The sequence below is a fragment of the Nansenia antarctica genome (genome assembly GCF_963989245.1).
Source record: "Nansenia antarctica genome assembly, chromosome: 2".
Classification (NCBI taxonomy): Eukaryota; Metazoa; Chordata; class Actinopteri; order Argentiniformes; family Microstomatidae; genus Nansenia; species Nansenia antarctica.
In genome coordinates, this window is record NC_137675.1 from 27,865,082 (window position 1) to 27,876,762 (window position 11,681).

At 47.3% G+C, this 11,681-nt stretch overlaps 1 protein-coding gene across 1 annotated transcript; it reads left to right on the top strand.

The window, feature by feature from the left end:
- Window positions 1-4,062: 4,062 nt before the first annotated feature.
- Window positions 4,063-10,945, top strand: LOC308150057 (non-structural maintenance of chromosomes element 4 homolog A-like; the record flags this gene model as incomplete). Its single annotated transcript, XM_080522926.1, has 4 exons — window positions 4,063-4,336; window positions 4,542-4,670; window positions 4,919-5,553; window positions 10,937-10,945. 4 exons carry the CDS (start codon window positions 4,063-4,065, stop codon window positions 10,943-10,945), a joined length of 1,047 nt encoding a protein of 348 aa, XP_080379052.1.
- Between the last annotated feature and the right edge of the window lie 736 nt (window positions 10,946-11,681).

The window sequence follows — 11,681 nt, forward strand, 5'->3', positions numbered from 1 at the left end:
TCCGGCACCCGCAGATCCGCCGCCTGCGTTCCCTCCAGTAGCCGACTTCCCCCTCGAGCAGTCTCGCGACGCCACTCTACGCTCCGCCTATGACCAGGTGATCAGTATTGATGGTGTGCTGGTACGGCCAGACGCTGTGCGCGCCCACCCGTATTTTGTATTGATTAGGGACAGACTGTATAGAGTGAGTCGTGACACTCGCAGGGACGAGGAAACGACCCAGTTGTTGGTACCTAGGAGCCGCCGGAAAGCTATATTTCAGGCGGCGCATTATAACCCGATGGCAGGCCACCTAGGATACGACAAAACACAACCGGATAATGGCTCGATTTTATTGGCCAGGGATTCGGGCAGAGGTGCATCTGTGGTGCGCATCCTGCCGCGAGTGCCAATTAGTCAATCCCCCGGCCGTGTCCAGGGCACCGTTGTGCCCCCTCCCCCTGGTAGAGGCACCATTCGACCGGATTGGGATGGATATATTCGGGCCATTTGAACGTTGCTCACAGGGCTATCGGTTCGTGTTAGTCCTCATAGACTACGCGACTCGATACCCCGAGGCAATACCGCTTCGTACTATCTCTGCCAAGAGCGTAGCACAGGCGTTATTCCAGGTCATCTCCCGGGTGGGGATCCCGAAAGAGATCCTCACCGACCAAGGCACTAACTTTATGTCACGAACACTTAGGGAACTCCTAAAGAGGGCCTGTGGGGAACATGGCGCGTTCTGGCCTGCAGAGGGAGCTAGACTGCCGTTGGAGGGGAATGATGGGCTGATTACGGACAGGTGTCAGTGATCAGACTCATTGTCCCACTGGTCTATTTAACCTGTGTGTGTTTGTTCCCTCGGGAGATGAGTAGGGCACCTGCCGCACGGAGACACTGGGAGACCGAGAGAGAGAGAGCCGCGGCGAGGACGCACGAGACCCCGAAAGGGGGTGAGGTGCAGGGAGCCGGGCGGACGGAGCGGGTCCCGAAAGGGAGGAATAGCGGGGCGAGAGCGAGGGCTCTGCCAGGAGCGGAATAGCGGGGCGAGAGCGAGGGCTCTGCCAGGAGCGGACGGAGCGGGTCCCGAAAGGGAGGAATAGCGGGGCGAGAGCGAGGCTCTGCCAGGAGCGGAATAGCGGGGCGAGAGCGAGGGCTCTGCCAGGAGCGGACGGAGCGGGTCCCGAAAGGGAGAAGCAACTCAGGGGGGGGGAAAAGACTCGCTCAGCACGTCAGTGACGGTGCTGAGCTGTGCGCCACTGAAATAAAACTATTATTCTGTACCATTCCTCTGTGTCAACCTCCCTCTGTGCCTAGAGACTGCTACAGGGCCTATGATGACAGGCAGAAAGCTAAGGATAAGTTCCGGAGACTGGAGATGAGTGACTTGCAGAACGTGGAGGAGCCGCAGTCAGAGGACCTCAACCCACTGGTGGGTCGTAATGAACATCAGTGTCTGTTCTTATGACGTGTCTCAGATTGAGAGCAACAAAGAGCAAATGGCAGAAGATTAACAAACGGTTGTTCACGGTTTGAGAGGGACCTCTCTATCGCAGCTTCAAAGTTCAGATCTCAAAGTTTTCGTTCTCGTAATAAATATCTTTTGAAGTACCAAAAAAGTGGGAGGAAGCTCACTGTAGAGGTCACATGCAGAGTGCTAGTCACTCCAACCAATCACCTCGGGGAAGGTCTGAGACAGGAGCCAATCACTGCCCTAGCAGTACCAGCAGTACCTTCCCTACCTCAATCTTCCAAACAGAGGAACGAGGACAGGGTCTCTTTCACTGCCTTTGATCTGTCCACTATCCCCGACCACTTCCTGTCTAGTGACAGCTGCCAAGATGCACGGAGGGGCTGTATAGCCCAGTTAGAGGCCTCAGCAGCCAACCAGTTTACTGTGGACTCGGTGTATGCTCAGTTTTGTGACATTGTAAAACATGAGATGCGAGAACAGATACCCCACAAGGACATTATTATCCAACCGGGTCGCACAAACAAAAAGAGGAGAACAAAAAAAGCCTGGTGGACAGATGAGCAATCCTCATTATGGAACTCCTTGAGCGTGGCAGAGAAGGAGTGGACATCCTGCCCCCCCGGACCAACCCCGCAGGCAGGAAGCCTGTCATCATCACCAGCCATTTCTTGCCCAAGCAACACGACACCAGCAGGAGGGAAGTCTACCACCCAGACTACCCTTCAGTACTGCAGGCCCTGGAGATAGAGGACCCAGTAGTGGCCAACTGCCTCATCGACCAGAGGAGCATAGAGACCGTCCTGCTGATCAAGAATAGAGCAGAGGCTCGCAAGGTGATGCAGAGCAGACAGCCTCCTAGGAACTGCAGTAAGGCCTTCTCGAAGTACGGAGATCAGATCTACAACAAACGCTTCTATTCCTCTGGTCAGACGAGGGCCTCCTACCTCAGCAGAGACGTCGAGGAAGAAATCAGGCACCTGAGGGGGGAAATAGAGAACCAGGTTGCCCACATAGATGGCTTCAAGCAGCAGATGAAGCGGGTGGATGAGGACGTCAGGCAGAACCAGGGACTCCTAAAGAGGGCCTATGATGACAGGCAGAAAGCTAAGGATAAGTTCCGGAGACTGGAGATGGAGATGAGTGACTTGCAGAACGTGGAGGAGCCGCAGTCAGAGGACCTCAACCCACTGGTGGGTCGTAATGAACATCAGTGTCTGTTCTTATGACGTGTCTCAGATTGAGAGCAACAAAGAGCAAATGTTACTCGACACACGCTACGAAGCGTCGGCTTCATCTCGCCATCACTACTTATTGTCCATAATCCTAGTTGCACTCTGAACATCTTTAGTGGTTAAGTTGCTTTAGCATGGCTGAGTCTGCAGCCAGGAATCTGGATGAGGAGGACGGTGGAGCCCATGTCCATGAAGCAGACACCCAGAGAGAAACAGCTCCCTCCATCCCACCTCAGACTACTACCAGTACCACCAACACAGCTCAGACTGGAGGCCAAGTCATTGCTCCTGTTCTGAGTCTGACTGGCCAGTTTGCAGTCAATTTTGCAGGACCATTCAAAGTGACCTTCAATGTGAACCCTACAGCAGATGAAGAGGAGCTGGATGTGTTTGACCTGGAGAAATACTCAGAGGAGAGGAGGATCAGAGGAGGCTCTTCTGAGGCTGATGCCAGTGGTCAAAGTCTCCAGAACAGCCAAGTTGAGGGGGTGTTGGCTAACTGAGGGATGCTGTGAGTCTCTGGCCTCAGCTCTCAGCTCCAACTCCTCTAGTCTGACAGAGCTGCACCTCAGCATCAATAACCTGCAGGACTCAGGTGTGAAGCTGCTCTCTGCTGGACTGAGGAGTCCACACTGCAAACTGGAAACACTGGGGTTGGAGGGGTGTGAGCTGACTGAGGGATGCTGTGAGTCTCTGGCCTCAGCTCTCAGCTCCAACTCCTCTAGTCTGACAGAGCTGAACCTCAGTCTGAATGACCTGCAGGACTCAGGTGTGAAGCTGCTCTCTGCTGGACTGAGGAGTCCACACTGCAAACTGGAAACACTGAGATTGGTAGTATGCGGTGTCACAAAGGAAGGCTGTGCTTCTCTGGCCTCAGCTCTGAGGTCAAACCCCTCCCACCTGAGAGAGCTGGAGCTGTGGTGGAATGATCTAGGAGAGTCAGGTGTGAAGATGCTCTCTGATGTCCTGAAGGATCCACTCTGTAGGCTGGAGACATTGGACTATTCATGAGAATATTCAGAACTGCACTAAATGTTGTTATGAACAGTTTGGTGGTAATAGTATCACATCTCATTGCAACATGCTCAGCATTTCTTTAACTTCCTGTAATGTTGATTACATTAATTATGTTGATATGTTGATTAGCATTCTGGTGCTATTACTTTGTACTATTATTGTTGATTTGCATTCTGCTGGTTTTGTTGATTGTTGATTTTGTTGTTTTTATATCCTGCTTATGTTATTATTGATTGTGTATTCTGCTGCAATGCCAATGTCACAAGACTGTTACTCTGTGTACCCGTACATTGATGTAATAAAAGCAATTCTGATTCTGGTTGCTAGGAGCCTTACAGCCTTACAATAATACTATGGATGGTTGCTAGGGATCAAGAAAACGGTGAAGAAAAATACAAGATCTGGCACTACACAGGCACAGTTCTGTACAAGCAAGACACACCTACAGATGCAGAGCTTTGGGAGGTTTTCTGGCAACCGTTCCCAAATGGGACATTCCCAGAGAGGCCAGTGAAGTACCAGGCAGCACCCAGTGAACTGGGTAGCACAGAGTCCAAGCCTGCCCAGGCCTACCAGCCACCTGCCCTGCATGAAGAGGAACCGCCACAGAACATGAGATCTGGCATTACAGGTGACAAGCAGCTGTCAAAGTCCGCTTTGAAGAATCAGAAGAAGCGAGAGGCAAAAAAATCAACAAGGAGGCGGTCAAGAAAACGGTGAAGAAGAATACAAGATCTGGCACTACACAGGCACAGTTCTGTACAAGCAAGACACACCTACAGATGCAGAGCTTTGGGAGGTTTTCTGGCAACCGTTCCCAAATGGGACATTCCCAGAGAGGCCAGTGAAGTACCAGGCAGCACCCAGTGAACTGGGTAGCACAGAGTCCAAGCCTGCCCAGGCCTACCAGCCACCTGCCCTGCATGAAGAGGAACCGCCACAGAACATGAGATCTGGCATTACAGGTGACAAGCAGCTGTCAAAGTCCGCTTTGAAGAATCAGAAGAAGCGAGAGGCAAAAAAATCAACAAGGAGGCGGTCAAGAAAACGGTGAAGAAAAATACAAGATCTGGCACTACACAGGCACAGTTCTGTACAAGCAAGACACACCTACAGATGCAGAGCTTTGGGAGGTTTTCTGGCAACCGTTCCCAAATGGGACATTCCCAGAGAGGCCAGTGAAGTACCAGGCAGCACCCAGTGAACTGGGCAGCACAGAGTCCAAGCATCAGCACAGTGCAACAAAACCGAGAGGACATTTTGAAACTCGACAACAACAAACTCACTGAGGTTTTGGAGGAGACCAACATACTTCATAAAGAAGTTCGTCAGGCCCCGGAGGCAGTGCTGGATGCCCAGCTCCTCGTTCTGGCAGCAGACCTTGGCAAAGAGAAGGCCAGCCAACTGCCTGCTGGGGGATCTACTTTTGACCCGGCTGCCTTTACTGAGAACCTTCTCTCCTTCATGGGGCTGAATCGATTGGAGGAGGAGGAGGAGGAGGAGGAGGAGGAGGAGGAGGAGGAAGAGAAGGATGGCGCAACCGGCGGCTACCTACCCGCTGACGCCTGGCAGAAATTGGCTAAGAGAGCAGAGTGCTGCTTCAAGACAGCCCCGACCTTCCACTACATGCTGGGCTCGTTCCTGGCAGAGCCGCCGCCACCACGGCAGCGGAGAGAGAGGCAGAGGAAGGTGCCTGGCAAGGACGCCGAGAGGACCATGCCCATGCAGTTGGAGGAACACGAAGAATCCCACCAGGAGGCAACTGAGAAGGAGGTAGAGAGGATTCTGGGATACTTGCGAAGCTACTTTGCTGATGACCCCACCACACCCATCTTATATTATGAGTTTGTCATTGAATTAAAGACAGCATTTCTCATAATAATAATATATCATAATATAATATCATAATACAAAAGACAGAGCCGAACACAATTATTCACAATACGTAAAATCAGACCAGGGGAAATATGTATCTGAAATGGATATTGGATTGGTGCATCCTGTTTTTCAAATATTATTTTCCCCCTGTTTGCTTGGAATATAGACATCATCAAAGGGATTGCAACAGCGTCAGTGCTCTTGCCATATTCAAAGCAAAAAACAATGACATTCAATTACATATTAAACATTTTCGGAATAAAAGTATGAACGGTCCGTCAGTCCCGGTTTCACCAGCTGCTGTCACATATATACCATGTTATCTAGTCTAGACAAAGAAATATTCTGTTATATTATAAATATTCTGTAAATATGTTTTGATTTAAGTAGTTACATTTCCCTGACCCATCCCTCAATTGTTTACCAAAACAGTTGGCAGGGTGACCACTTTGTTGTTGTTTGAAACAGATTGCCTCATTAAATCTTAAATGTCTAAAAAAATAAAATAAAAAATCAGAGAAGGGGTGAGGTTTCTCTGATCTGCTGAGGTTCTGATCTGATCTGATCTGCTGAGGTTCTGATCTGATCTGCTGAGGTTTCTCTGATCGACAGCAGTGGACGACGGCACAAGGCGACGCTGAGAGACGCTTTGTTCATACCGTCATACCCCCAGAACATCTTCTCGGTGAAGGCGGCGACTAACAGCGGGGCCACAGTCGTTTTCAAAGAAGAGAAAGATGCACTGATAACCAGAGACGGTAACAGATTTGACATTCATGTATATGGCAAGTTGTATTATTTGCATACTGAAGGTGAATCTAATGATAAGTGTAATGCATGTCACGACATACAGACATGGCATGAGATATTAGGCCACTGTAATTATGACGATGTTCTAAAGTTGCAGAATGTGGTTGAGGGTATGCAGATCAAGGGCAAAACAGGTAGACCCGAGCAAGAGTGCGAGGTGTGTATTCAGGGGAAGTTTGCACAAACCAGAAATAGAGACCCTGATACTAGAGCGGAGGCTCCCTTACAGATGGTACACACAGACCTTGCAGGTCCTATAGCCACAGACTCAATAGAGGGCTACAAATATGTGCAGTCGTTCACAGACGATTACTCGAGCGCAGTGTTTGTATATTTTCTGAAAAAGAAAAGCGACACAGTACAAGCTACGGAAAAGATCCTAGCAGATGTATCCCCGTACGGGAAAGTAAAATCCATCAGATCCGATAATCGAACTGAGTATACATGCAATGATTTTCAAACACTGTTAAGGAAAAACAAAATTAGACATGAAACGTCAGCTCCGTATTTCCCACACCAGAACGGGACTGCAGAGAGGGGTTGGCGTACTCTTTTTGAGATGGGTAGGTGCATGATAGTTGAAAGCAAGCTTCCAAAACAACTATGGCACTACGCAGTACAAACAGCAGCGATGGTACGTAACAGATGCTTTAACAGACGTACAGGGCAAACTCCTTACCAGCTGCTGACAGGCAAGAAAGCAAATGTATCTAAAATGCAGAAGTTTGGGTCTGTATGCTACACGTACAAACAGGACAAGGGAAAACTAGATACCAGGTGTGACCAGGGGTGTTTTGTGGGATATGACAAGAACAGCCCGGCATATTTGGTATATCATTCAGATACAAACAAAGTACAGAAACACAGGCTAGTGAAGTTTGTGAGCAGGGCAGCTGTAGAAAAACAGACACAGACATGTGTCTCAAATGATGACTATAACAGTATGGGACAACCAAGGACTAGCGAGACCACACAGGAGGCCAATAGGAGAACAGAAAATGCTGAAGAGCCAAGTGAACAGAGTAGAAGTACACATAGTGGTAATCCAGGTGCAGTGGTGAGGCCTAATGACCATAACCAAACACAACAGAGTGTGACAGGTGATGAACCTGAGAATAGGAGGTATCCAACCAGAGAAAGGAAGAAACCGAGTCACTTAGAGGATTTTGTAGATGAAGACAGTGATAGTGATGGGGTTCATACCACAGTAGACTACTGCTACAGGGCGGTATGTGGTGTTCCACAGACTTTTGGAGAGGCTATGAGGTCAGATAACTCAAAAGAGTGAGTAAAAGCCATGGATGAGGAGGTCCAGTCGTTAGAAGAGAACAAGACATTTACCCTGACAACCCTGCCAATAGGCAAGAAAACAGTGGGGGGTAGATGGGTTTACTCTATCAAGAGTGATATAAATGGAAGAGACAAGTACAAAGCACGGTTTGTGGCCAAGGGTTACAGCCAGGTAATGGGGATAGACTATGGGGAGACGTTTTCACCCACAGCAAACCTGACGAGTGTAAGGGTGGTGTTACAAAAAGCAGCACAGGAGAACCTACTCCTACACCAGATGGACGTGAAAACAGCGTATTTGCACGCTCCCATAGATTATGACATATACAGGTGCTGGTCATATAATTAGAATATCATCAAAAAGTTGATTTATTTCAGTAATTCCATTCAAAAAGTGAAACTTGTATAATGTATACATTCATTCCACACAGACTGATATATTTCAAGTGTTTATTGCTTTTAATTTTGATGATTATTACTGACAACTAATGAAAACCCCAAATTTAGTATCTCAGAAAATTAGAATATTGTGAAAAGGTTCAATATTGAAGACCCCTGGTGCCACACTCTAATCAGTTAATTAACTAAAAACACCTGCAAACGCCTTTAAATGGTCCCTCAGTCCAGTTCTGTAGGCTACACAATCATGGGGAAGACTGCTGACCTGACAGTTGTCCAAAAGACGACCATTGACACCTTGCACAAGGAGGGCAAGACACAAAAGGTCATTGCTAAAGAGGCTGGCTGTTCACAGAGCTCTGTGTCCAAGCAAATTAATAGAGAGGAGAAGGGAAGGAAAAGATGTGGTAGAAAACAGTGTACAAGCAATAGGGATAACCGCACCCTGGAGAGGATTGTGAAACAAAGCCGATTAAAAAATGTGGGGGAGATTCACAAAGAGTGGACTGCAGCTGGAGTCAGTGCTTCAAGAACCACCACACACAGACGTATGCAAGACATGGGTTTCAGCTGTCGCATTCCTTGTGTCAAGCCACTCTTGAACAAGAGACAGCGTCAGAAGCGTCTCGCCTGGGCTAAAGACAAAAAGGACTGGACTGCTGCTGAGTGGTCCAAAGTTATGTTCTCTGATGAAAGTACATTTTGCATTTCCTTTGGAAATCAAGGTCCCAGAGTCTGGAGGAAGAGAGGAGAGGCACAGAATCCACGTTGCATGAAGTCCAGTGTAAAGTTTCCACCGTCAGTGATGGTTTGGGGTGCCATGTCATCTGCTGGTGTTGGTCCACTGTGTTTTCTGAGGTCCAGGGTCAACGCAGCCGTCTACCAGGAAGTTTTAGAGCACTTCATGCTTCCTGCTGCTGACCAACTTTATGGAGATGCAGATTTCATTTTCCAACAGGACTTGGCACCTGCACACAGTGCCAAAGATACCAGTACCTGGTTTAAGGACCATGGTATCCCTGTTCTTAATTGGCCAGCAAACTCGCCTGACCTTAGCCCCATAGAAAATCTATGGGGTATTGTGAAGAGGAAGATGCGATGCGCCAGACCCAACAATGCAGAAGAGCTGAAGGCCACTATCAGAGCAACCTGGGCTCTCATAACACCTGAGCAGTGCCACAGACTGATGGACTCCATGCCACGCCGCATTGCTGCAGTAATTCAGGCATAAGGAGCCCCAACTAAGTATTGAGTGCTGTACATGCTTATACTTTCCATGTTCATACTTTTCAGTTGGCCAACATTTAAAAAAAAACTTGTTTTGTATTGGTCTTAAGTAATATTCTAATTTTCTGAGATACTGAATTTGGGGTTTTCATTAGTTGTCAGTAATAATCATCAAAATTAAAAGCAATAAACACTTGAAAAATATCAGTCTGTGTGGAATGAATGTATACATTATACAAGTTTCACTTTTTGAATGGAATTACTGAAATAAATCAACTTTTTGATGATATTCAAATTATATGACCAGCACCTGTACATCAATCCACCAGAGGGTTATGAAGAGAAGGAGGATGATCTAGTGTATAAGCTAGAAAAATCACTTTATGGTCTTAAACAATCGGGGCGAAATTGGAATAGAGTCTTACATGATTGTTTAACTGAAAACGGGTTCACACAAAACCCAGCCGACCACTGTGTTTATGCCAAAGAGTCAAAAGACGAGAAGGTGATCATAATCATATGGGTCGATGACTTGATCATTGCAGCCAGCAATGAGAAGGTTTTGAGAGAGGTGAAAGAGATGCTCGCAGGAAAGTTTAAGATGAAAGATCTCGGCAGTCTCAAACATTTTCTGGGTATCGATTTCAGCCAATCCGATGGATGTGTAAAGATGTCACAGGAAAGGTACACTAACAAGATATTATAGCGTTTTAATATGCAAAATTGTAGAATTAGAGAAACGCCTTGTGATCAGAAACTGGAATATACTGAGGATGCAGTAAAGATGAATGATGTCAGGATGTACAGGGAGGCTGTAGGAAGCCTTATATACCTAACTACTTGTACCAGACCAGATTTAAGTTTTGTGGTAAGCAGGCTATCACAGTACTTTGCTGAGCCTACAGAGGAGCAGTGGGTCACTGTGAAACACACATTGAGGTATCTCAAGGGCACTTCTAAGAAAGGGTTAAGTTTCAAAAACGACAGTGAGAAGCTAGGTATACAGGCCTACAGTGATGCTGACTGGGCGTCTGATGTCAGAGACAGGCGCAGTACCACAGGGTACTGTGTGAGGCTTAGTAAGAACAGCTCTCTAGTTTCATGGAAAACTAGAAAACAACCTACGGTTGCACTTTCCACCTGTGAGGCGGAATATATGGCACTGGCTTCAACCATACAGGAGTGTCTATACCTAGAGCAGTTACTAGGAGGTATAGATAACTACATGTACACACAAACAATAGTGTATGAGGACAATCAGGGAACAATTGCTCTTGCCAAAAACCCTGTAAACAGACAGAGGAGTAAGCATGTGGACATAAAGTACCACTTTATCAGATCTACTGTGAGTGAGGGGAGAGTTATTTTGATGTATTGTCCTACAGATGACATGGTTGCTGATATAATGACAAAACCTGTAACTAAGTTGAAACTGAAGAAGTTTGCAGCTATTATTTTTGGAGTTTGAAATGTGTAAGACAGGGGTCCACTTTCATTCTGTATTTTTTTGTTCTTTTCGTTCAGATTGCAACAACCTGAGTACAAGTGGGGGTGTTAAGAGTTGTGTGATATATGTCCTCAGTTGATATATAATGTGTAATGTGTAATGTTAAGATTGTGCCACAAGAGGCGCTAAGGCGCAGGGTATAGGACGCATGCCTGCGTCATCACGTTCATGTGTGTTCATCACCTGTGGGAACTATGTTAGTTCAAGACAGGGCTGGACTGGCCATCTGGCATACCGGGCATTTGCCCGGTGGGCCGCGGTAGTTTTGGGCCGAGCCGACCGGCAAAATAAAATAAAAAAATTCACATGTGTGTTTCCATTAGAGAAACACACTCTTCCCACCTTCGCCCCGTTTCTTCCATTGCTTTCTTAAGTCTTAGTTTGATTGTGCCGATTGTAAATATGTTTTGATTTAAGTAGTTACATTTCCCTGACCCATCCCTCAATTGTTTACCAAAACAGTTGGCAGGGTGACCACTTTGTTGTTGTTTGAAACAGATTGCCTCATTAAATCTTAAATGTCTAAAAAAAAAAGAGTCCACGGCCAGACAGAATGGGAGAGCGGAGAAGGGCGGAGACACAGGTGGTGATGACGATGAGGCAGGCTGCAGTCCCGTAGACATGAAGGATGATGATGATGACCCGGCTCGAAGGAGAGAGATCCGGAGCAAGTACCGAGTCCTCATCAGCACAGTGCAACAAAACCGAGAGGACATTTTGAAACTCGACAACAACCGGCGCGCCACAAAAATCTGCCTCTGTTACTCGACACACGCTACGAAGCGTCGGCTTCATCTCGCCATCACTACTTATTGTCCATAATCCTAGTTGCACTCTGAACATCTTTAGTGGTTAAGTTGCTTTA